This window comes from Piliocolobus tephrosceles, chromosome 9 (assembly GCF_002776525.5).
Source record: "Piliocolobus tephrosceles isolate RC106 chromosome 9, ASM277652v3, whole genome shotgun sequence".
Lineage (NCBI taxonomy): Eukaryota > Metazoa > Chordata > Mammalia > Primates > Cercopithecidae > Piliocolobus > Piliocolobus tephrosceles.
In genome coordinates this window covers 37,690,514-37,717,362 of record NC_045442.1, presented here as the reverse complement: position 1 = coordinate 37,717,362, position 26,849 = coordinate 37,690,514, and the positions used below count along the sequence as shown (strand labels likewise).

General features: G+C 39.7%; 1 protein-coding gene and 1 pseudogene across 4 annotated transcripts; one reads left to right on the top strand and one right to left on the bottom strand.

Moving 5' to 3' along the window:
- Positions 1–5,770: 5,770 nt before the first annotated feature.
- On the bottom strand, positions 5,771–6,490 carry LOC111538735 (annotated as a pseudogene). Its single transcript, XR_002730444.2, has one exon. The product of XR_002730444.2 is annotated as a 60S ribosomal protein L10a pseudogene (transcript).
- Positions 6,491–8,297: 1,807 nt separating this feature from the next.
- On the top strand, positions 8,298–26,170 carry CCNJ (cyclin J). 3 transcript variants are annotated; one of them, XM_023206255.2, is made up of 6 exons: positions 8,298–8,426; positions 9,531–9,640; positions 15,363–15,573; positions 21,950–22,249; positions 22,337–22,496; positions 23,121–23,964. In XM_023206255.2, exons 2-6 carry the CDS (start codon positions 9,572–9,574, stop codon positions 23,530–23,532), a joined length of 1,152 nt encoding a protein of 383 aa, XP_023062023.1. In that variant the 5' UTR covers positions 8,298–8,426; positions 9,531–9,571; the 3' UTR covers positions 23,533–23,964. The 3 variants fall into 3 exon arrangements, with proteins under 3 accessions (XP_023062023.1, XP_023062024.1, XP_023062022.1); XM_023206256.2 differs by lacking the exon at positions 8,298–8,426 and adding an exon at positions 8,577–8,898 and having other exon boundaries at positions 22,373–22,496; positions 23,121–26,170; XM_023206254.2 differs by lacking the exon at positions 8,298–8,426 and adding an exon at positions 8,577–8,898 and having other exon boundaries at positions 23,121–26,170.
- Positions 26,171–26,849: the final 679 nt, after the last annotated feature.

Here is a 26,849-nt window from a genome sequence, read left to right as displayed (position 1 = left end):
CTACTGATGGGAATTTCTTTTGGTCCACTTGGTTGACATGTTTATTTTTCCTATATCCTTGCTACTTTTGTGTCTACGAGTTCTATTACTGAAAGAGGAGTGTGAAGTTGCCAACTGTAATTATGATTTTCTCCATTTCTTTTTTTTGTTTTTTTTGTTTTTTGAGGAGTCTCACTCTGCCGCTCAGGCTGGACTTCAGTGGCACAATCTCAACTCACTGCAACCTCCACCTCCCAGGTTTAAGCAATTCTCCTGCCTCAGCCTCCTAAGTAGCTGGGATTACAGGCATTTGCCACAATGCCTGGCTGATTTTTGTACTTTTAGTAGAGATGAGGTTTTGCCATGTTGGCCAGGAAGTTTATTTCTTCTTTCAGTTTTGTTAGTTTTTGTTTCATGTATTTTAAGTTCTATTGTTAGATGGACACACATTTAGGATTTATGTCTCCTTAATGAATTTTTATCATTACACAATATCCCTCTTTAGTCTTAGTAATTTTCTTTGCTCTGAAGTCTGTTTTGTCTGATGTTAATGTAGCTACTCCAGCTTTCTTTTGATTAGGGTTTATGTGTTATATATATTTTCATTTTTTATTTTTAACATACCTATATAACATTTGAAATGAGTTTCTTGTAGACAGCATATACCTGAGTTATGGGGTTTTTTTGTTTGTTTTTTGAGATGGAGTCTCGCTCTGTCGCCAGGCTGGAGTGCAGTGGTGCAATTTCAGCTCACTGCAACCTCCGACTCCTGGGTTCAAGCGATTCTCCTGCCTCAGCCTCCCGAGTACCTGGGATTACTGGTGTGCACCACCACGCCCAGCTAATTGTTTGTATTTTTAGTAGAGATTGGGTTTCACCATGTTGGCCAGGATGGTCTCAATCTCCCAACATCATGATCCGCCCACCTCGGCCTCCCAAAGTGTTAGGAGTACAGGCGTGAGCTACCGCACCCGGACTATGGTATTTTTTATACCCTCTAATAATCTCTTTTTTAATTGGTGTGTTTACACTTAATGTAATTATTGGTATGTTTGGACTTAGATCTATCATTTCATTATTTGCATTTCATTTGCTGTTTCAGTTCCACTGTTTCCTCTTTCCTGCTTTCTCAGGTTATTTGAACATTTCTTAGTATTTCATTTTAATGTATCTATTATATTTTTGACTATGTGTTTTTGTATATATATTTTTAAGTTTTTCTAGGGATTATCCTAATACACATTTAACTTTTCACAGCCTACACAGAATCTACTTTTTACACTTTTAAGTGGAATGTAGAAATCTTACCACATACTCTTCTGTTCTTCTGCTTTTATGGTATAATTGTCTAATATATTGTATCTGTTGAAGTATATGCTGAAAACACTAGAAGACAATGTTCACATTTTTGCTTTTAACCATCAAATGTATTTTAAAGAACTCAGTGGAAAAGAATGTTTACCCAGACATTTATCACTCTGTTGTTCTTCCTTCATTCCTGATGTGCCAAGTTTCCTTCTGGTATTATTTCCCTTCTGTTTAAAAAATGTCCTTTCGCAATTCTTTTAGAGCAGCTTTACTGACAACAAATCTTTGTTTTCTTTCATCTGCGAATGTCTTTAATTTCATTTCCGAATGATATTTTTGCAGGATATAGAATTCTGGGCCTGACAGTTCTTTTCTCTCAGGACCTAAAAAAAATTTCAACCTTTATTTTAGATTAAGGGGGTATATGTGTAGGTTTGTTACATGGATATATTGAATGATGCTGAGGTTTGAGATATGAATGAGCCCATCACTCAGGAAGTGAGGATAGTAATCAACAGTTTTTCAATCTTTCCCCCTTCTCTCCCTCCCTGCTGTAGTAGTACCCAGTGTCTATTGTTGCCATCTTTATGTCCATGAGTACCCAATGTTTTGCTCCCACTTGCGAGAATATGTGATATTTTATTTTCTGTTCCTGCATTAATTCACTTAGGATAATGGTCTCCAGCTGCAACCATATTGCTGCAGAGGACATGATTTCCTTCTTTGTTGTAGCACCTCAGCATTTAAAAAATTTTGTTCTACTTCTCTCTGGTCCTCTTGGTTTCTGGTGAGAGACCCATCATACGTTGAATTCTTCCCCTATAATGTTTTGTTTCTCTCTGGTTGTTTACAATTTTTCTTTTTCTCCAGTTTTTAGCAGGTTTTTGTGTGTGTGTTTTTGTTTTTGAGACAGAGTCTTGCTCTGTCACCCAGGATGGAGTGCAATGGCTTAATCTAGGCTCACTGCAACCTCCACCTCCTAGGTTCCAGCAATTCTCCTGCCTCAGCCTCCCAAGTAGATGGGATAACACGTGAGCCTCAGCATGCCCAGCTAATTTTTGTATTTTTAGTAGAGATGGGGTTTCACCATGCTGTCCAGGCTGGTCTCAAACTCCTGGCCTCAAGTGATCCACCTGCCTTGGCCTCCCAAAGTGCTGGGACTACAGGTGTGAGCAACTGCGCCCAGCCTAGTTTTTAGCAGTTTTATCATGTATGTGGGTATAGATTTCTTTGAGCTTATCCTTGTTAGCATCAATCACCTGAGTTTCTGAATGTGTAAGTTTTTGTCTTTTCTCAAATTAGAGGAATTTTCAGGCATTATTCTCCTAAATATTTCTGTACCATATTCTTTCTCCTTTCCTTCAGAGACTCCAATGACATAAGCATTAGACCACTGGGTACTATCACACAGGTCTCCAAGTCTCTGCTCATTTGCTTCCATCTTTTTATTCAGATTTTACTATTTTTATTGATCTACCTTGAAGTTCACTGACTACTCTGACATCTCCATTCTCCTAATGAGCCCATCCAGTGAGTGTTTTTAAGTTTTGTGGTTTTTTCTATCTTTTTAGTTATAAATTTTCCATCTAATTCTTCTTTATGTATTCTCTTTATTTGCTGAAACTTCCTATCTTTCCATTCATTTCAAGGAAGTTTTCTCTTCTTGGAGCATTACTATAATAGCTATTTTAAAGTCTTGTCAAATAATTCTCTGTCATCTTAGTGTTGGTGTCTGTTGATTGTCTCTTCTATGAGAATTGAGATTTGTTTTTGTTCTTCGTAGGCTGAGTAATTTGGGTTGCATCCAGGGCAATTTGAATATGCTATATGTTAGGAGATTTGTGTCTTACTTAAATCTTTTGGAGAGTATTGATGTTTTTTGTTGTACCCAGGAATCAATCTGGTTGACTTCAGGCTGCAAGTTCTGGCTAGCCTTCTGTGGGTTGTGGTTTCGATGTCAGGTCCATTTTCAAAGTCTTTCAGTGCTACTCAGATCTGTCACATGTGTGTGCTGCTTAGTGGCCAGCCAGTGCTCTGAGCAGTTCTCAGAGTTTTTAGTCTTTTCAGAGTGGATCTATGTATGCACAACTCAGAGGTAAGCCCAGTTGTTCATAAGCACTTTGTGGGATCATTTTCCAAAGCTGCTCCTCCCTCTCCACAGTCTCCCCAGTACTTTTCAGTTTCCTGGGCCTCCCTTTTTCAGTTCTCCAGCCATAAAGTTGTGGTTTTTAGTTACATCTCTTTGCCCACACTTCCCATTATTGTACCTCCATCCAGAGTAAGGCAGTAGGAAGACAAAGGAAAACAAACAACCACAGCTGTTCTGATCAGATAAGAGGCTTTCCTTTCCTAAGTTCTAGGCACCTGTGGGCCCCTATGACCACTGTTGTGGCTACCACCAATCTGCTGAAGATTGCCTGGGGGCTACAGCAGGAGAGAGAGGAAAGAGAGAGAGAGAGAGAGAGAGAAAGAAACAAAGAACGAATGAACAAATGGGAATTGCCTCACTCTGAGCATTAGGAGATTCCTTTGCTGTTCCTCATAACAAAAGGGAATCTCCTAGGGCTCTCTCTTTCTGTGCCCTGGTGCCCATTTCTAGATTTCTGGCTTCCTGAATCCAGGCTGGGGGATCCTGGAGGAAGAAGGGGTAACTCACCACCAGTTTGGTGATATTTCAAATTAAGGTATTCTTACCCAGTTGCCTGCTACTATTTACTTTACATTGTCTTCAAATAGTTGCTCATGCAGTCTGTCCAGATTTTATAGTTACATTCAGTGGGAGAGACAGGCTGAAGCTGGCTTAATCCATTCTGTTAGCGTTCTCCAGAGAAACAGAACCTACAGAATGTGCATGTGCATATGTGTGTATTTACCTATCTATCTACATATGTGTGTATATGTGTATATGCATATACACAGAGAGATATAGACATATAAACTAAGGAATTATATCTATATCTTACATGATCATAAAGGCTGAGGAGTCCCAAGATCTGCTGTCAGGAGCTAGAGACCAGAAGAGTTGACAGGTAGTTCCAGTCTGAAAACCCATAGGCTCAAGATGCAAGAAGAGCTGATGTTTCAGTTTGAGTCTGAAGGCCAGGAAAGACCTATGTCCCAGCTCAAATAAGTTGGGCAGCAGGAATTCTCTCTTCCTCAACAAAGGGTCAACCTTTTTATTCTTTTCAGGCCTTAAACTGATTGGCTGAGGACCACTCACATTAGGGAGGGCAATCCACTTTACTTACTCTATGATTCAAATGTTAATCACATCCAAAAACACCCTCGCAAACACACCCAGAATAATATTTGACCAAATATCTGGCACCCAATCTTGGCCCAATCCAGTTGACACATAAAATTAACTATCGCATTCATCTTATCCAGAAATAGAATCTTACATAGCATTTTAAGATTTGGAATATTTTTTGTAAATTACAGATTACAAATATCTGTAGATTACAAATACCTGAAACAAATTTTTTATAAAGTAGACTTAAAAACTATGCTTAACATTCTTCAACATGCTAAAACAGTTTGGAAATGTGATCTAGGAACTCTTGACTATCAAGCTCAGATGTGATTTATCTTTTTATGACCACTCCAACTACTAGGTGATGAATATTTTCAAGAAGGACAGGAGTAGTTGCAATAAGACCAGTGAAGAGCCTACTGTACAAGTCCAACTGAGAGATGGTAGATATGAATAGCAGTCGCAGTGAGTTGAATACTACAAATAGCCACAAATCAAGAAACGAGAACCAGAGCCCAGGGCTTTTGGCTCCCAGGCCTTTGCATCCAGTAGAATATGATGCTGCCATTAAAAGGAATCCTGGATGTCCTGTTATGGAAAGTTCACCAGAATATTCTGCATGACAAAATCTAGGTACACAATGGAGCATGTGACACACTACCATTTGTACACAAAATGAGGCAAGGGAGTTATATATATATATATGCATGGTTATAAATACCTGGATATCCCTGGAAGGCTACAAAAGAGTAATGGTGTCGCCTCTGGAAAAAACTGGGACCAGGGGAGGGAAAGAGACTTGCTAGTCAATGTATACAGTATTCTATGGCTTGAAATCTACCTTTTTCATGCATTCATTTAAAAAACTTAAAACAATTAAAAATCAGTGCTTTTCCACTGTCTAAAGTTCCTTGAGTTACAGAAGCTTTCCAGAGAATCTTGTCCCGCCTCATGTCTTGTCAAATCTACCTGTGCCATATGCTGCAGTCACAATAGACTCTGCAGTTTCCCTATTCTGCCCTTTATATAGATGTTCTGCCTTTTTACTTCCATTCTTTCATACCGTTGGTAATCAGTGCTTCCTTGACTTAGAACATCTTTCCTATCTCTTCACTTCAGACATACGGTGGCCTCTATTTTCATTCCAAACATGCCTTCACTTTAGAGTCTTTGCATGTACTGTTCCCTCAGCCTGATATGTGCCTACTGCCTCACTTCCCCTTTAGAGTCTTTTTTTTTTTTGACTGGTAATAGAATTTATTCAAATGTGCCTTAATATAGGCGCTGGGGCTTGCCCATGGTGCTCTTGATATATAAGGCCCGGACATTCTGCCTGTTTTTCTTGAGCAATGACACCAAGAAGTTGACAGCCAGGTGAATGTTATACACAAGCTCATAATCTGTCATCTTCACATGACCAACAGCTACAGCCAGACATAACACCTTCTTCATTTGGAACTTGATTGTGGACTTCACCTCATCCACTTTGGCCACCATGTTTTCGTTGTGTGTGAGCAGGGAAGGGAACTTTCCTGTCTTATTTAGGCCTGGGCCGAGGATTCGTGGAATCTGCTTGATCAGAGACTCTGAGGCCAAAAACGCATCATACTTCTTGGCCAATTTCTTGACCAGTTTTTTATTCTTGTTGAGTTTTTTCAGCGCCTCGATGTCCATATGGGGGATATCCACGGCCTTGGCCTCGTCACAGTGCTGCTGGTCCCCCAGGACACACACAGAGAACTTGGGGCGGGGAGTGGACTTAAGCCTGACGGTGCCCGAGAAGCGCTTGTCCTTCTGAGGGTCATAGTTCTTCAGGCTGATCTGCAACTCCACTGTCTCCAGGAACTTGCGGCGCTTGCGCTGGTTCCCGTGCAGGACTTCCCGCACCGCCTTGTACAGGGTGTCGCGAGAGACTTTGCTGCTCATGGCTTCTCACACCGCGCTAACCGGAAAAAGCTAGAGTCTTTGCATGTACCGTTCCCTCAGCCTGATATGTGCCTACTCCCTCACTTCCCTCAGGCCTTTGCATGCCTTACCTTATCATGAAACAAAGTCCACCCATGGCCACTTTCTTTTTTTTTTTTTTTTTTTTTGAGACAGAGTCTGACGCTGTCACCCAGGCTGGAGTACAGTGGTGCGATCTCAGCTCACTGCAACCTCTGCCTCCTGGGCTCAAGCGATTCTTCTGCCTCAGCCTCCTGAGTAGCTGGGATTATAGGTGCCCACCACCACACTTGGCTAATATTTGTATTTTTAGTAGAGACGGGGTTTCACCATATTGGCCAGCTTGGTCTCGAACTCCTGACCTTAGGTAATCTGGCCTCAGCCTCCCAAAGTGATGGGATTATAGGCGTGAGCCACCACACTCAGGCCACCCAAGGTCACTTTCTAGCCTTTTTTTCTGTTTTTCTCCACATCACTCGTCACCATGTGATATGTTTTTTGTTGTTGTTCATTCTCTCTTCCTAGTGGAATAAAAACTCTATGAGAGCAGAGACTTTATTTAGGAGTTAAGTAAATACCTTATTGTGTCCACCTTGCTCTAAAGGAATTAAAGAAATCATAATAAGCCCGAACTTTGCATTTTAAGGATTTACAATCTAAGACACACTAAGGCAAAATAGATGTGTAAAATGAACATTAATCCATAAAAGGAAATGGATATTGAAGTCTTCTCATCACAAGGCAAGTCCAGAAAATAATAATGATTTCTGAACAAATATATCCCAGTGAACAATATTTTCAAAGTAGAAACCATAAATACAATCTACTTCTTGTACTAACGATTATAGTCTGTGCCCCATTTTTCTGAAAGTATTCTTAAATAGGCCCTGGACAGTTAAGTCATTTAGAAGCCAAATTATTATAAAGTTGTTTAATAGTCATGAAATGGAACCCAAGGAGGTATTATTTAAATGCCATTAAAAACGGCATGAAACTTTTAGCCTGATGTGTCTACCTTCACTCTAGAGGACCCCTGCAACTGAGAGACAGGCCAGGACAGCCTTCTCCCTGGACTACGTCAGGTTAGGCTGGGATCTGCCAACTTCAGCTTCTGAGTTTCCCTTTTCTTGCCTTTGGTTTCTGCGGGCCTGCTCTCCTGGGTATAAGCATCGTCTATGGATAGGGTACGGCTCATATGTATGTCTGCTGATAATCTTCAAATGGATGAAGATGCCACCCAGAATCACATAACATGTATTTATCACTTTGTAGTAGCTCTTTATCATCATGTATCTTTTTGGACAAAGGATTCAAAGTAAAAGGGGTGAAGTTTTTAAAATATTTACGCTTTACTATTAAGAGATTGATCTACAGTCTCAGAAAAGTGGGCAGTCTCACTGTCCTAGGGTTACCATCCACCTCTTTTGTGATAATCCACCAGAGGTTAAAATAGAATTGATTAGGTTTCTTCTAATCACATTTCAGCCCCCATATCACCTCAACTGACGTTGGAGTGTTCTCACAGTTGTGCAGTTTCCTGATTTACGAGCACAGATGGTTAATTACATCCACCATGGGTTTGACAAGCAAGGTTACTAGAAGTAATCTTAAATCTCTTCATTCAAAGCTCTTGGGAATCCCTACAGCAACGAAAATAAGGAGGGGGAAGAGATTAATTAGATTTCTAGAAGAAAGGCGGAGTTTGAGGTGGAACTAAAAAAGAGAATTTCACAGGAAAAAAAACCGCTTCAGGGGCTACAGAAACAGCTAAAGCACATTTAGAGGGCCTGATGATCCACGGAGCAGCCCCAGGGATGGAAGGGGCTGGTGCAACGTGAAGTAAGGCAAACCGCATCCATGCTGTGAAGACTTTTAAACGCCAAACTGAGGCGTCGGAACTTTGCTCCGCGGGCACCGAGGAGCCATCCAAGGTTCTCAGCAGGTGAGTGGCCTAACTAGATTGGTCACTGCAGTGATCCACGTTACAATTTCTCCGGCACTCTGCCGACCCCAGCCTGCGATCAGGCCAGCTTCGCAGTAGGTGGCGGCTGCACGCCGCGGCAACCGAAGCGCCAGGCCCCGCCGCGCCGGCCGCGATGCTGACCCAGCCCAGGCGGGAGCCGCCGCGCCGCCGCCTGGCTCTGCACCTGGACCCGACCCGGCCGCCGATTGGACGGCTTGGGGCGACCCGGCTGTATCGCGAGAGGAGATTGGTAGCGGCGGGGCCTCAAGTGCCCCCGCGCTGGCTTTGTACGCGGAGCCGCCTGCCGGTCCTTTAACAATGGGCGGCGCGAGCGTCCAGGCGCTGGGCCCGAGCTGAGGCCGGCGCTTAGCGGCCGACTGTCCGCAACATGAGCGGGGCCGGCGTCCCCCGCACGCCAGCGGGGCTGGGGCTGTAAGGGCCGCGGTTCCGGGTAAGGGAGCCAGCGTGGGGTCGGGCGGCTTGGCAGGCCTGGGGTAGGCGCGAGGCAGCGGACCCTCCCGGGGTGAGGCGAAGAGCCTGACTGGCCCGGCCTTTTGTTCCCCTTTCTGAGGCCGCGCGGAACGTGCGTTTCTCGGGGGTCCCGGGAAGGAGCAGGCCCCCGACGTCTACGCGGAGACCCCCGGCCAGGCAGACGGTCACCCCCGGACTTTTCCATGGGAGCGTTTCCCCTCAGCGGGGCTATGACCGTGTCACCTCTCCCCGCTCCTCAGGACGGGCGGGAGGGCTCCAGCCCCGGACGCAGGGAGCCCAAGCCGGGCCTCCCCCAGCTCTTCCCGAGCTCGCACCTGGCTCCGCGCTTTGGCACCTCAGGGCCCGAGTGGATCCCCTTTTGCCCGACACACAGTCGGGCAGGGAGTCTCAGAGTCCTTCGGCTCTTCCCGAGGGGCAGACCCGGCCTTGCGTGTGGCGTTGGGGGAAACGACTCGGGTCGGGCTGTGTTGAGGAAGAGTCAGGTGAAGATGAGCAGCCACACCGGGTGGCCTGAGGTCACACCCCCCGGGGAGGGGGCGCAGAGGGTCGCGGGGGAGCCGGCAGTGACCGCGCCTGGGGTATGTCTTACAGACTCGAGTTGCCGCGTCGGGTTGGGCGCGCCGCCGGGTCCCATGGAGCTGGAGGGGCAGTGGTGGCGAGGACAGCTGGCCGCCGACATTCACCAAGCGCTTCGCTACAAGGTAACTCCGAGGCCCGGCCTGCCTTCTCCTGTGTCTCGCGCCAGTTGTTCTGAATCTCGGCTCTCCAGAAGGTCTGGTCAGGTTCTTTACTCACTATCTTCTGGGCCAGAAAAGACGAGTTTGCTCATTTGCTCAAGGTTAATTAACTTCTTGGCTCCTTCTCTGGGATGTATCAGAAGAACCTGCAACTTGAATGGGGAGGGAGATTGTACTTGGGCCAGGGAAGGTGGAAAGGGACGTTCTGGTATCCAGGTGGATCATGAATTTGATCTTGTATTTTAAAAGATACATATACTGAATTTTTGTTGGGCAGAACAGAACAGCCCTCTTTGTTCGAGAGTTGCCGTTGCATGCAGCCAGTTTAAGTCGCTTTTGTACATAAATTCCTCAACCTTTCCGCTCCCTTGCTGTAAGACTTGGGACAAGTTAAATTTCTGTTTCTTGATTTCCTCATCTGTAGAATGAGGAATAATAAGAGTGTGCTTTATGATTCTGGCGATTGTGAAACTTAAGTTAGTACTGTACATGTGCTTAGAAACTGCTCTTGGTAAATAGTAAGCACAAAGTGATAACTTCTTATCGCTTACCCCTCAGGATTTGGGCTGTTCAAAAGCCCTAAAGTGGAGGGAGTTGGCTGTCCCTTCCTGCTGATATCAAAGGCAGAAAGTAGACCTAATATACTTAATAGATACTGGAAAAAAAATACTTTTCCAACACAAAGCAGAGTCTGTATTGTTGCTATTAAGTAACGATTTTACTCTGCATGTGGCAAGGCAGATTAGGCAGATTAATGAGACATTTCTGCCTCTTTGATAACCAAAAGAGAGACCAGATCCAAAATGATCTCTAGCTTAACTCAGTTTCACCTTGGATAAAGAAAGCCATTTGTTAAATGTAGAAAATTGAGAAAGAAGCAAAACAGCTGACTCTTTCAACAAAAAGGATTCTGAATCTTGGGGTTGAGATCCTGGAATGATAACGAACTTTTTATCTTGAGTTTCTGACCAGGTCAAGTAGATTGGAAAACCTAATTCTGACTTAAATTGTTACCCTTTTCTAGGCCTGAGATTTCTAAATGCTACTTACTAATTCTGACATTCAGTTTCTAAGATTCACTAAAATACAGTTCAGCCCCCTAGGAGATGGTTTGTACCACATAAAAATTCTAACTAGTGGGATCTCTGGAGTCTTAGGAAAGAGTTACAGGTTCTTTACTTGGAAAATTGTCCAGATACGCTTTTGATCTTTTTTTCTTTGGCAGATGTCATCTTTCAACGTGCAGTGTTTTCTTTTTTAAAAAAATTAATAGAGTTGTACATATTTTGAAAAGTGTTTTAAATGTCAGCCTCTTTATCCCTCTGGTATGTGGTGAAATTAATTAGTTGATATTAAGAGTACTTTTTTTTTGAGTTGGAGTTTCACCTGCCATCAGGTTATCCACCTGCCTGGGCCTCCTAAAGTGCTGGGATTACAGGCATGAGCCACTGCACCCAGCCAAGAATACATTTTTTTAATTGGCATGACACTTAAAAGGTTTTTCTTGGTGATTTCTGTAGTTTTCAATCATTTTATGTGTGTATCATTTTAATTCATGAATGATTATCTGAATTAATTTTGTCAGTTGAGGTTGGACATGGGTTTTTTTTTGTTTGTTTTTGTTTTTTCTAGATTTAGATTTGTTGAAGGCTTTTGTGAATTAGTTTCTGGAGCATCCAAGGCATAAGACCCAACCCTACACTCAAGTTGCTTATGACCTATCAGAGGACAAGGTACCACAGGGTCTGAAGGAATGCCACTGAAAGTTTTCTTGGGCCACCTATGGCCTAGTGCCCTGGGTTGTCTTTATGTTTAAGCATTATGCAAACAGTGGTTCTTACTGGCAACACTTTATAAAGAATTTACATTAATCAGTAAAACTTAAACTTGTGGAACTGGAAAGACCACTGTTTGTAATACACTGAAGGAAACTTAAAATGGACTTTTCTCCTAGAAAAGACGTGGTAATTCCAGGCTATTAATTGGTGATTCAGTCGGATAGTCATCTGTTTTTCTTCAACATGTTGATTATTTATGACATACATGATATTACGCCAGGTGTTAGAGCAATAACAGCGAACAAGACATGATCCTTGCCTTCATAGTCTAATCTTATCTATAATTTAGAGCATCCACATTTAGGTCTTCCTTTGGGCAGTTGCCATTGAGATACTGCGGAAGGTGTTCTATGTTTAGATCCAAGGTTTGTGGAGAAATATTTAGTGTGACTAGCACTGTGTTTACTAGGGAAGAGTAAAAATGACAATGGAAATCATGCCAACTATCCACTCCCTCAAAAAAAAAAAAAAAACCCCCTACAAAGCAGCTGTCACCTTACACCCTTTTGTCTCCTTTCTTCTCATTATTTTGCTGTGTATAGTTAGTGTGATAGGCTGTTTGAGAAAGTGTTTTCAGGAACCTTAATGACAAATGAGAACAATTCTAGCTTTGTGAGAAACATTAAGAAAGTGAAGTCCATCAGTGTTTTCCAGGGAGTCTTTAAGACCATGTTCAGGCCACTTTTTGGGAAAAACCTGATCTGGTGTTGCCTTTTTTCCCAACTCCCTAATCCCTGAGCTAAGTTAGATTTTCTTCCTAAGTGTTGCCATAATAACCTGTGATGACTATATCGTGTGATAATCTCTGTATTTGATTCACCTGCTAGAGATAGGCTTAAGACTGTTTTTCCAGCTTTTATGCCTGGGTTAGTATAGCGTCTGCTACGTGGGAGATGCTCAATAAATGTCACATGATAGCAGCAAAGGTAAAGTTGCCATTCACTTACACCATCGTAAAGATCCGAAGAAACAGTTAAGGAGAAAAAAATCCTAGGAGCTGCACGAGAAATCTGCATCTTTATGTGAAAAAAAAATTTTTTTTTTGGCCAAGCATGGTGGCTCACACCTGTAATCTCAACACTTTGGGAGGCCAAAGCAGGTGGATCACTTGAGTCCATGAGCTCGGGACCAGCCTGGGTAACATAGCGAGACCCTGTTTCTACCGAAAGTAACTGGGCAGGACAGTGAGCGCTTGTAGTCCCAGCTACCCCAGAGGTTGAGGTGGTTGGATTGCTTGAGCCTGGGAGGTGGAGGGTGCAGTGAGCCAAGATGGTGCCACTGTACTCCAGCCAGCACTATAGAAGGAGACCCTGTCTCAAAAAACAACCAGAATTGATGTATTCTTTGGCTATACTACTAAATTACATTGACTATTTATCCATTTATCTTAGATAATATTAATTTAGGTGAATATATAACTTCCCTTTTTCATTTATTGTAAAACGTATCATCATAAAGCTTTTTTTCCCCAACTTTTAAGTTCAGGGGTACGTGTGCAGGATGTGCAGGTTTGTTACATAGGTAAACATTTGCCACGATGGTTTACTGCACGGATCATCCCATCACCTACATATTAATCCTAGCATCTACTAGCTGTTCTTCCTGATCCTCTTCCTCCTCCCACCCCAACCCTCCGACAGGCCCCAGTGTGTGGTGTTCCCCCCAACATGTGTCCATGTGTTCTCATCATTTAGCTCCCACTTATAAGTGAGAACATGTGGTATTTGGCTTTCTTTTCCTGCATTAGTTTGCTACGGATAATGGCCTCCAGCTGCAACCATATCTCTGCAAAGGATGTGATCTTGTTCCTTTTTATGGCTGCACAGTATTCCATGGTCTATATGTACCACATTTTCTTTATCCAGTCTATCATTGATGGGCATTTAGGTTGATTCCATGTCTTTGTTCTTGTGAATAGTGCTTCAGTAAACATACACGTGCATGTGTCTTTATAGTAGAATGATTTATATTCCTTTGGTTATATACCGAGTAATGGAGTTGCTAGGTAAAAGGGTATTTCTGCCTCTAGGTCTTTGAGGAATCACCACACTGTCTTCCACAATGGTTGAACTAATTTACACTCCCACCAACAGTAAAAGTGTTCCTTTTTCTCCACAACCTTGCCAGCACCTGTCATAACATAAAACTACCATTCTAACCATTTTTAACTGTACAGTTCAGTGACATTAGGTACATTTGTATTGTCACCACTATCTATCTTTAGAACTCTTTCATCTTCCCAAACTGAAACTCCATACCCATTGAACGATTACTCCCCAGTTTCCTACCCTCTAGCTTTTGATAACCACTGTTCTACTTTCTGTCCCTATAAATAGGACTATTCTAAGTAACTCATTAAGTGGAATCATACAATAAATGTTCTTTTGTGACTTTTTTCATTTAGCATACTGTCTCCAGGGTTCATCCATGTAGCATATTATCAGAATTTTCTAAGTCTGAATAATATTCCATGTATATATCACATTTTGTTTATCCATTCATCTGCTGGTGGGCATTTGCATTGTTTCCACCTTTTGGTTATTGTGAATAATCCTGTTTTGAACATGTGTGTACAAATCTCTCTTCAAGTCCCTGCTTTCAGTTCTTTTGAGTATGCTGGATCATGTGGTAACTCCGTTTACTACATCATTTTACATTCCCACCAGTAATGCACAAGGATTCCAATTTCTCCACATTAAAGCTAACGCTTGTGATTTTCTGATTTTGTTTTTTTGTTTTTGATAATAGCAGTCCAACTAGGTGTGAAGTGCTGTTAGTGGTTTTGATTTGCATTTCTTAATAATTAGTGATGCTGAACAACTTTTTCATGTTTCATGATATTTGTTGGGCATTTGTATGTATCTTCTTTGGAGAAATGTCTATTCAAGTCCTTTGCCCATTTTTATAATCAGGTTTTTTTGTTTTTGTCCAGTTGTATAAGTTATATAATCTAGATATTTACCCCTTATCAGATATGATTATAAATATTTTCATCCATTCTGTGGGTTGCCCTTTTACTCTGTTGATAGCATCTTTTGTTAAATAAAAGTTTTTAATTTTGTTAAAGTCCCCTTTCTCTTTTTTCTTTTTTTGCAGGGCATGGGGAGTTCTGCTTTTGGTGTCATATCCCTGTTACTTCTTCTATTGTGATACCTGTTGGGTTTAGTATCAGTATTATGCTGATCTTATAAAATGAATTTGGAAGCTTTCCATCTTTCTCTATGCTCTGGAAATATTTTAATAGTATAGAATTTTTCCAATTTTTAAAAAACAAGTTGATATAGTCCTGAGATTGAACAGTGATTTTAGGTATATGAGAGGATGATAGGAAAGGACAGATCATAAAACTGTTAAAAGGGAAACAAAATTAGAAGATACTAGTGTATAGGTACTGGTTTCTACACTAATGCAAGTATAATACTGCATGCAGCATATCCACTTATCTATTACCTTTTAACCAAAAGTTTTGAGCATCTTGGAGAGGTGTAGGGCCGTGTGTGTGTTATGTGGTTGGTTTTTTGTCAGGGATGTTTTTCTGAAAACACCTGGTAGGGAAAATAGGATTCCCTTATTAAAAATCTTTGTACGATGAATCCATTTTAGAAAGCAAGAAACAGGAACATCTATAATTGTTCACATCAGAGGTGGTTAAGAATAAGGAGAAAATTTTGGTTTTAAGTGTCATTCATTATCCTTCCACTTAACTTTTTCATTTTTGTATTCCAGTCAAGAAAAGTAAGTTTTAGGCACTTGTAATACTAATATATTGGAAAAACAATGTTAAGTCATTGCATTATGGGGATAAGTCTACAGATGGGTCAGACTAAATGTTGTTCCTTTTGACTTAGGAGCTGAAGTTGCCCTCCTATAAAGGCCAGTCCCCTCAATTAAGTCTCAGACGGTATTTTGCTGACTTGATTGCCATTGTGAGCAATCGCTTCACGCTCTGCCCTTCTGCCCGCCATCTTGCTGTCTATTTACTGGACCTGTTTATGGACCGCTATGACATCTCTATCCAGCAGCTGCATTTAGTTGCGCTTTCCTGCCTGCTTCTAGCAAGTAAGTATGAATCTGATTTACATGACTGGAAATTTCTGATGTTTATATAATAAAATAAATTTATTTAGAACTCAGTGAAATATCATCAAATCCCATTCATTCCAGTTCACTAGTATCAGGAAGCTTAAAAGTGCTTCTCAGTGCAATAATTCTTAACCAGACATTGAAAAATGGCTTTGGAATCTGTTAAAAACATGTGCCTAAGCTTTACATCCTAGGCCACTCCAGATCTACTAAGACAAAATCTACATAATGGGTACTGGGTATTTTTTAACTTTTTGAAAAAGTTCTAAAGGTGATTTTGCTTTACCTTTCCAATTGAGAACCATTGTCTTAAAGCAGTGGTTCTAAACCAGGAGCAGTTTTGTCCCACAGGGAACACTTGGCAATGTGTACAGACGTTTTGGTTGTCACATCTGGTGATAGAGTGGGAGATGCTTTTTTAGCATCTAGTACATAGAGGCCTGGGATGCTGCTAAACATCCTGTAGTGTACAGGACAGTTCCCCATAACAAAATTCTCTGTCCCAAAACATCAGTGGAGCTAAAGTTGAGAAACTGTCTTAAAAGTACCATACTCTTATATTAAAATACTTTCTCCTGACTACATAATGAGTTGGCTTAATGAACTAAAAGTTAATGTGCAACTACTACAAATGTGAAAACTTTTGCTTATGCATTAGACCAACTATGTAGTAGGCTCCAAGATACAATCTGATACAACCATATTTGTTACTCAGTACAGAAAATACTGGTGGACCTTTTGGCCCCTCTTTCTCTTTACATCTTCCTGTATCTCATTTCATTGTTTGTTGGTACTCTCACTGAAGATAGGGCACGTAAAGGAATTGAAATTGTGTTTCTTTCTTTTAATAATGTGGAAGATTGTATTTGATATGGAAGTTCAATCAGTAATATAGTTTCTATATTCATGTCATTACAGTAGAAATTTATAGTATGTAGATGTATTGATAACCTTCACTTTTAACTCCTACTTGAGGGATAAAGATTGTATTTGATATTGAAGTTAAATCAGTAATGTAGTTTCTGTATTATCCATGTCATTACAATAGAATCTTAAAGTAGTATGTAGATATACTGATAACCTTCACCTCTAACTCCCACTTGAGGTTTTGGAGTCAAATATGGCTGGGATGAAATAAGGAACATTCCCCCTATATCCATGCCACTAAAGTTCTTTAGCGCTTCTGTGCTTGGCTGCTTACAAACCTGAAACCAAATGTAGTCCTGTGTAGTATCATTTCTGGTACTAATCTCTTCTCAGATTTTATTTTCCGACCTTTGTTCTTCCTTTGATCTGATGACCTCAACTACTTATTTTATCCCCTGGAATGTCCTTTTGTAAGTTATTTCAGATCCATTGTAGAACCAGGCTGAATGTAAATAAAACACAGCTGTAGCATGACTTCCCACTGCCTATATGTTAAGGTGGAAACTGCTTAATGTAGTGTTTAGAATCTTTCATCTGGACCCAGCCACCTTTCCAGTCTCATCCCCATGTACGTTGAGCAAAATTCTTAGAATACCATTTACTTCCTGAATATCTACATTTCCCCTTTAATCTGTTGTTCTCTAAAATTCAGACACTTCACTCATCCTTCACTCCTCACCCCCCACCCAGGAGCCAGAGAGGTAATGCTTGTATATTTATAATTAACCTTTAATTTAGCCTCTAATTAAAGTTTCATGCTCGTAAGTAACCATGTGTGTAATACGTATGTGTTTAATCACTGGCTGTGAAGCCCTTTGGGGTTTAATAGTTTGTATAAGATTGGAAAAGCTCACACTTGACAGTGTAGATGTGAGTCCACAAATAAAATGGCTTTTTGTTATTGTACAGTGTGTTTATTATAGAATCAGTTTATAGTAGAGTGTCATTGGAAATCAGACATGCAAGTTAGATTATTTTAAAAGCTTGGTATCATTAATGGAAAGTAACTGTGTGGCCATCACTGTCATTTTAACACTACCATGTCCCACCTGCTCTATGCCTGTGATTCTTAAAGTGTAGTGTGGGCCAAGTGGGAGGGTCATCTTTGTGTACCATCTTAGGTTGGTTGGAATTGAGTTTTCAATTGTTGTTATTTTTAAATTATATATTTCTATTAGTTTAAAGTCATGAACAATTTATTTTGTTGAACTATTTGGACTAATATCAGTGGTAAGATGTAGTTATTTGTGACTTTGCAGTAATTAGGCATTAGGATCTGTATTTGCTAGGGTTCAAATATGAATTATCACCTATTACTGAAAGAACTGGATACCTCCCTCCTTTTTCTGCTGATGACTCCTGATTTCCCTTTCCTTGAGGAAAGAATTGCTTTTACATTCTTCCTTTTGCACTGGATAGTAGGAATGTATGTGAGGTATTCTTAAGGAGTTCTGCTCCTCCCAAGTAGCAAGTTGTTCAAAAGAGTTTGAGCTATCAGCTCTACACCAGGGTTGGGAATTGAAGAGGTTGGCCCTTAGCAGGCAGCAGTCTCTCTACCGTTGCCCCCCAACCCTAGTCTATAACTTTACAGCAGAAGAGCTTAGGATTCTTATAAACTGATAACCTGTTTTCAGTGTCTGATTCCTGTTTTAAATTTGTGGAGTTCATTGTAATGGGAAGCTGTAGGCGGTTTGGCCAAAGATGGAGCATACTTTGTAAGTTCTAGAAGCAAATGCTTATGTCTACACTATTAGAAGAAAGAGCCTACAGATTATCTCTGATTGGAGAGCTATGTGTAGTGTTTTGGAGCAATGACCATAGTGATGGATTCCCTGGGTTGGAATCTCATCAGCAATATGAATTTCAACAACCCTTGAATCTCAGGTTATTTCTTTATAAGATGGAAATAAAGACACCTTACAAAGTTGTTCTGAGGATCAAGTGGGGGTAATATGTTTAAAAGCATGTAGGAAATGGAAACATTAAAAGATTAGCATGATAATTATTAATTCCCCCATAAGTTGCTCTGTTACCTTTAGCCTGCCACCTTTACCCTAAAGGTTTTGGCCTATTTCAAACTGGACCCTAATTTGTCCAAGGAAATTCTCCTATTCCAACTCTTTCACATGTATGCCCTGGGTTCCCTTGGCTTCTGTGAACAACATTACATTTATGGAGCATGTGGAAGTAATCTTGGAGATAACATTTCTCATAATTTGCTCAAGATCTTACATAACTAAGAAATGATCTTGGAGTCAAGACGAAGTGAAAAGTGAGACAGAGGCTTTTAGTAGTAACAATTTGTAACAAGTACTTGTTTCCCCTTGCCAACCAATACTGGGTTAGCAAAGCTTTTTACTGATCTGTGAAAATTTGTATCTCACAGTTGGTTTAATTTACATCTCAATTTTTAATAAGCTTAGAATTTTTTTCTATGAATTACCTTTTTCTTTGCCCACTTTTATAGTAGATTCATCTTATAAATTTGTGATAATTCTTAGTATATGTTAGGGATGACTTTTTCTCCTCCTACTTAGTAATAAAACAATAGAATGTGGATTCGCAGAGCACTCTGTGACATCTGATCCGTGCCCTATTCAGTATATAAATCTCTACCACATACCTACTATTCACTGCTGGCTTTGAAAATGTGTTGGTTTCCATGGCTGATATGAACATATCCTATAAAGGAAAGACAACCCAGTGTTTTTGTTTCTATGGCCTCTAATTCTTTATTTTCTGGGAAGCAGATATGAATTTCCTGTGCCCTTATTTCCTGTTTGGGGCGTTTATCAATATACTCACATGGCTTCTGGTATTTCCTTTCAATTGAAGAAACTGATCTTTGTGATCTGTGTGCGGTAATGTGGATAAGTATACTTAAAATGAACATACGCATAGAAGTCAGCACAACAAAAACTATAGATATGAATGCAGGTATTCATCGACATTATCATACTTCATACTTTTTGAAATCTTTTAGTATCCATGTATCTGAATATTTATTACTATACATAATGGAACAGTTCCAAAAAATTTGAACCCTGAATTAAAACCTCAAGTATGGTTATTTATTCAGAATGCAGATTATTCTTAACTTAGCAAGATCAATATGCAAAGTCCTTCACACTTATAGTAGCCAAATATTTTATAAATGCAAACATCCCATAGATGCTTAATAATATAGAAATCTGTCAGTTCTGGTCTAGAAGTGCAAATTTGGGAATTCAGACATAAATTTTCCTTTTGACTTCCATTTTTGGTTTGATTGAACTTATCTGACCTTAAATGGATTGGCCAACCTCACTACCTTGGTTTTTGAGCAGTGAAATTGGTCATATGCAATTTTTTCCCCAATGTTGAAGATTTCAAAGAGATAATATGAAACATTCTTACTCCTTCAATTATGATGTATTAATTTCTTCAAAGGAACTTTAAGCATAATATAAATAAACTCATTAATTTCTACAGTATTCCTTTGAAGTATTCTGTCAGTATTGCTGTTGCTACACAAATGGCAGGGTGCTTGAAAGCTGTAATGATTCATCCAGAGGCACTGAACCAAATTTCTAGGTCATTCTCCTTCTGAAGAATTTCACTTTATACTAAGAACATTGGTTTCCTCTTCTTTTTTCAGGCAATATGCTGGATAACTGTGTCATACAGACCACTTTAGTGCTTTCAACTTTAAGTATTTGCTATTGGCAAAACTTGTTAAATTGATCTTTATGTGATTTTAATTAGGAAGGGCTATCTAGATTCTTAAGGTTTGAATTACTCAAGTTTGGGATCAACTTCTACCTGTAAGCACTATTTAGAGTGGTTTAGATATAAGGGAGTTCACCTCTCTGCCATCACTCCTGCTTCTTTGGGCTTAGATTCTTCACAACACATGAGCTTAGAATCTCCTGGCATAGGAGAAAAATGCCTTTTATACCAGTTCCGCTCCCTAAGCAAAGATCAAGGCAGTCAGCAGCATTTTTCCCCCAGCTCCAAAGCAAACCAACATGAGCAAATCCCCACTGGCTCTAGCACCACTGCCTGTACACTGAGCATCTGGGCTGAGTGTAGCAACTTTAATGTGTGCTGCAAACCCATCCCCTCTAGAAGAGAATCATCACAGAGAAACTCTTCTGGTTTCTCCTGGTTTGGCATTCTCTCTGGTTCTTCTCCAAAAAAAAGTTTTTAAAGAATAAAATTATAAAATTTCCAAGGAAATGAAAATATATTGAGATATATCAAAATATTAAAAATAATTTTTATATAGTAATATGTGTTGCTGTAGTAACATTCAAATGATTTTGAACAAGTATGGGTGTAAAATCTATTGTGAGAAATCTATAATAATCATAATATGATGGTTTTAAACCTTTAATCTAAAATAGAACACAATAGTAGGAGCTTTAGTTATAATTTCCTTTCTTTTGTGGACCACCATGGAACAAAGACCCAAAAAGGCTTGATGACAACTCTGGTTCTGTTGCTGCATCTGGAAAATCATAATAGTACTTAATAGTTTGTAAATGTTCTCCAGCCATCAGTTCTAGAAATACTTTCTAAAATGAAGGCTTTATATATAGAGACAGTAAAATGCTTGTTTGGAAAGTAAAATGTAAGATGGTACATAATCGATAGAAACATTCTGGGGCTGGAAAGAGAATCTTTATTCTTCAGCTGTGCATAGTTGAAACCTTATAGATAGGTATTTCCAGAAAAGAAATTAATCCCTTTGAATAATGTTCAGCCATATTGTCTTTACTATTCTGCTTTCAGTAAGGAAATTTAAAAGCAGATATAAACTATCTCCCCCATGCCCCTTTTTTCTTCAACAGACTAGATTTTTGTTTTGAATTCAGAGGAAGTGGGGAATGGGGTTTTTTATGGAATGATAGTGCTTGTGTTACATGTTCACCCAATTTCTCCCTCCAGTCTCTCTCTCTCTCTCTCTCTCTGGAATTGAGATTATGTTGATGCCAAGATGAAACAATTGGAGCTTAACTATGTTTTATTTCAAATAAAGCTATGACATTAAATTGTTAAAACTATCTTCTACTCTAAAATCAAATAATTTATTTTACCAGCTACCACCCACTGCAAAAAAAAATTTCCTGAAAATATTCAGCTGATGAGATTGAGTTATTTTTTTTCACTGGCACATGACTATTTCCATTCTATACTAGAACACAGAACAAAATGTTTATGTATTTCAAGCATTTTTTTTTCCCCAGGGGATTGGGGAAAGGTTGGGGATGGTGGCACTGGGAAAGAAAACACAGGTTCTGGCACAACTGTATCTGTGTAAGGTAAACTACGTCTTTGGATCTAAATCCTGGCAGTAAGACAGCAAATCCCATTTTACTGACTAGACCTGTAATGATCACTTGCCTAACATTTTCTCTCCCCTCCCATCCCCTTTTCTTGTAAGGTAAATTTGAAGAAAAAGAAGATAGTGTGCCTAAGCTGGAGCAGCTCAACAGCCTGGGTTGTATGACTAATATGAATCTAGTATTAACAAAACAAAATTTGCTACATATGGAACTATTATTATTAGAAACCTTTCAGTGGAACCTCTGCCTTCCAACAGCCGCCCATTTCATTGAGTATTATCTCTCTGAAGCAGTACACGAAACAGATCTTCATGACGGCTGGCCAATGATTTGCTTGGAAAAGACTAAACTCTACATGGCCAAATATGCAGATTACTTCCTGGAAGTGTCTTTGCAAGGTGGGTTGTTGTGAATACCAGTAAGTGACTTGTGCACTTGTGACTCGTGTATTCTGTTCCTTAAGTTCATTTTTGGTGTCTCCACAGATTATGCCTTTCTAAATTATGCACCTTCTTTAGTAGCTGCTGCATGTGTGGCTTCTTCGAGGATTATACTTCGTCTTTCTCCAACGTGGCCTACAAGACTGCATCGTCTTACTGCCTACTCTTGGGATTTCTTAGTACAGTGTATTGAACGACTATTGATGTAAGCCTTTTTATTCTTGTGTTTGTACTTTCTCATTAACAGTTTTTTTCATGCATGAGGTGCCCTGAAAACAACTTCTGAAAGGCACAGAGTTTCTAGGTTATTTGCTTTTGGCAGCAGTTACTTGCTGCCATGAGCAAGCCCATGTATGAGCAGAACTCTGGGGAAGGAGAGTCCCTTTTGGCCATTAATCAGTTAGAAGGTGTCATTGCTAGAATGATTCTGGGCACATGATAAGGAAAGGAGCTGCTTTTCTGTGTCTGTAAGTCAGTAACTCTGAGATCAGTCCAGGCCAGCCTTGCCCCATTCCTAACATCTTTGAATTTTGGGGGCCACCAGGATGTTACCAAAGTGGCAGCCACACTTACGTGCTTATTGTGGACACATCTCCCAAACTGGAAATAATCCTCAAAGCTACCAGGAAGGTTCACATAAAGGGAAATAGCTTTAGAAGGACACAAGCGAGGTCTCACTGTTGTTGGAATTATGGTGCAGTGACTGCTCCCTCAGTAGTCATGGCAAGTGGTGGAAGAAGCTGTTGGGGAGTTGGGGATGGGACCTGACTTTCTTGCAAATTCTTCTCAAGTAATATTTTTAATAGTTTCTTTTCTCTCCATATTTCAGTGCTCACGATAATGATGTGAAAGAAGCAAACAAACAGAGAGGGCAAGCAGGACCTCAGTCAGCGCAACTAAGTGTGTTCCAGACAGCCTCCCAGCCCTCACGGCCAGTTCACTTTCAGCAACCTCAGTATCTCCATCAGACACATCAGACCTCACTGCAGTATCGCCATCCTACGTCAGAACAACCAAGCTGTCAGCAGATTGTATCGACCACACACACCTCATCTTACACACTACAGACATGTCCTGCTGGCTTCCAAACTAGTGTTCAGGGCCTTGGGCACATGCAGACTGGTGTTGGGATGTCACTGGCAATACCAGTAGAAGTTAAGCCCTGTCTGAGTGTTTCTTATAACCGGAGTTATCAGATAAATGAACATTACCCCTGTATTACTCCATGTTTTGAAAGGTGATTATGTGTGAAGCTGATAACTGACCCAGACTGCTTTGTGACATGAAGCTATGGGTAAGTGTTTTGTAAACTTCTGTTCAAAAAGAAAGGGATCTAAGTGACATCAGAACTCTTCAGGTACCAGCACCGGGAAGACTGAATATCCCTTTTAACGCACCATGAATCCTGGGAGGACTAAGCAAATTAACAGTATGTCAAATTCTGTTACAACAAATCCCTGTATGACAAAAATGTTCAAATCCTGGCTGATGGTCCAAATATTTCAAAAATATTCAATACAATAGAAAATTTGGACAGACTCCAATTTGCCATTTTGAGGTTTGACCTGTGGTAGCATCTGGGCCTAATGTTGGCTTCTAAGTCAAAGACTAAATGTTTATCTTATCTATAGACTTGCCAAACAGTCTTTTATGAAGGAAAGTTACAGTATTAATTTTTGAAAAGGTTTTTTTATTCTGCAATTTTTTATTTTTGTTCTACACATGAATTTTTGACTAAGTTTAAACTTACGAATTGTTACGCTATACCAATCTGTGCAGTAAAAAAAAATTTTTTAGATGATTCTATATAACTTCCTCTCATAAATAGTATAGGTATCTGGATTAATATACTAAAATTAAGGGTGAAAAAGATCTTGTTTTTTAAATCATGGTCATAATTTTTCTTTTTTTCCCTAAGTGATCAACCTCAAATTTTTAGAATTAAAATAGATTTAACTCAGGGAATCTGTACTACTTGGAAACACTTAACTGTAATGCAACATGCCTTGGGAATGTTATAGTGTGAACTACCTTTATAACAGGTTAAAATACTCTTGCTAGGGTGTGTTTTCAAATGAGAACATAATATTATAGCTCAGAATGAAGTGGTAGTTCCTGTGATTCATAATACATATATATGTAGGTTTTGCATTTCTCAGTGCAATCTATGATTTATACTCAGAATCGGCATTCTTAAAAAGTTATTTCAAGGGATGGCATAACTCTAAGAGGTCAGTGCTAGAATAAAGTCCTATAGGTTTATTTTGGAAGGGACTGTGGCCAGGGTAGTTCTCAGGTTGTGCTAGAGCAGCACTTTGTTATGTGGAAGACAGGTTTTTTAAGCAACCTTTGAATCCAGCTCTAGTCCGTCTAAGCAGGCAAAGGTAACTGATGACTAAATTTCAGTAGCTACTTTCATTAGATTGACCCTACAACTGCCCTGGGACATTTCACTGTACTGGTATTAACTGCAAACAGCAATAATTGTCATTACAGCAAGGGCAGTTTGGGGGTAAAGAATTTTGGAGGAATAACCTTTAAAAAGTTAGAAAGTCATTGTAGTAACTGATAAACTGTATACATTGTGCTCCTTTCTGTGGGAGAAGAAAGATTTGGTGGAGGGAAGCTTTCTGGTTTAAAAATTAGTAAGATGTGTCTTTTTGTGTTTTTTTTAAGATAGCACTTGAATAGAAGGGAATCTGCGTGGCAGATATGTGACTGCCACAATATGCATTGAAGACAAACTTACTATAAAGATGTTGTGGGTATGCAGCAGGAGTCTCAGTAATCAAGCCAATGGCCTTTGTCAGGAAGGGAAGGGGCTCAACACAGTGATGGACTGATCCAGATGGCTCCCGGGGATGAATGTGGGTGGGTAGCTTCTGCCAGCATGAATGCTTAGAGAAATATCCTTTCCTTAAAAAGAAAATAACTTTTATATTTAGAGTACATAGGGCATGATGTGGATTTATTAGTCTGGTAGATAAAATGAAAACCACTCAGGTAAGAACACTCATGGCAGTTTTTAAGCATGAAAATTGTTTTCTGAAAGTATCATCACTTTTCCTTTTTAAAGAAGGCTGCTAATTGGATTTTGGTAGTTCTTACCTCAAGAAAACTTGAATTGTTTGGGGGGAAAGTAGGCTCAAAAGAGAATATATCTTTCACATTCACATTCAGAACCCAGCAACCTGGAGTCCAATTTTCAGTATTTTAACTACCTCAATAATACTATGAATGTAAGATACTGGGATAGAGATCCCAACTTGAAACAACAGCCAGTGCCTGTGGTAACTTAAATGTCTTGTCAAATACTTTTATTGATTGGTTTATATGCCGTACTTGTTATAGAAGAATATGCCTTTTAAAAAAGCTTATTAATAACACTTTCCCAATTTATATTTTAAAAAGCTAAAGAACACTGGATTAATAATCTTTTGGGAGGGTAGAATAAAATAATTGATTACTACTGCTGCATACCCGGGGTGGGATGGGGTGGTTGGAGAACCAGAACTATTTTTAAAACATTAGGTTTCAATATAAATACAACTCACAACTGCTAGCTTTGGGGGGTGGGGGAGCATTGTGTGGGTTTTGTTTTGTTTAATTTATTGATTAGTCTTCAAAGTAGGCTTTTTTTTTTTTTTTTTTTGAGATTACTGGACCATCATTAAATGTGTACTGTGAAGAGATTAATATGTATGAAGGGCTTTACCAAAGTCCACTAAATAAACACTACTCAAGTACAGACTGCAAACCAAAATGTATCTGTGTTATGACATTAATTGCAAATAGCAAGTATGGTGCTAAAGTCTACACCAATGGAATTAGATGAGTGCTATGCACTTAATTTTAAAATAAAACTAGTTTTCAGTAAAATGGCTTTGGTATTTTTGTTTCAAATACATACTTGTATATCTGCAGCTCTAGTGAAGCATCTCATGTAATTCAGACTTGGAATCATGATTATATTTACTAAAAGCCATCAAGATGTAGAATATAGCCATTAGTGGCATAAAACATCTGTTCATTATGTATTCCATGCTGAGCATTAAAGCCCACAAAAGTATATTGGACACCACTGTTGCCTTTTGAGCTTAAAATCAGTTGTTAGTATGTTAGCATCTACAGATTCTAGTTTATTCAACAATCATGCAAGCATCAGAAAATTTGAAGTTTGATCTCAAAAGTAGAGACACAAAATGGTTAAAGCTGTGAGAAGGAACATAGGGTCTACAGTGAGTGAGAATGGTCTGTTTACCTGAGTATAAATATCATTTGCTACTTAATTCAACTTAAATCTTAGATGGAATTTGTTTTGAAAAGTAAAATTTTACAGGTTTGTACAAGCGGGTTAGGAATTTACATGCCTTTTTAAAAAGCATTTTTGAAATCAGTCTCAAAAGTATTGTATCGTCACTTGTTCTGGCACAGTGCCAGGGTTTAGCAGCTCTCAAGAGTTAATATACCATGTTCTTTAGGGCTGACTTTAAGAAAAAACAAGCATTCCAAACCAGACCAGGTAGGTTTGCCTTGAGGTGATCTGAGCCCCATGTGA

Excerpts from the sequence above, each read along its gene's own strand:
- CCNJ (XM_023206254.2), top strand. The coding sequence starts at position 9,572 with ATGGAGCTGGAGGGGCAGTGGTGGCGAGGACAGCTGGCCGCCGACATT. Across the intron at positions 15,574-21,949 it reads TTCCTGCCTGCTTCTAGCAA|GTAAATTTGAAGAAAAAGAA; the intron begins GTAAGTATGAAT and ends TTTTCTTGTAAG. Across the intron at positions 22,250-22,336 it reads CCTGGAAGTGTCTTTGCAAG|ATTATGCCTTTCTAAATTAT; the intron begins GTGGGTTGTTGT and ends GTGTCTCCACAG.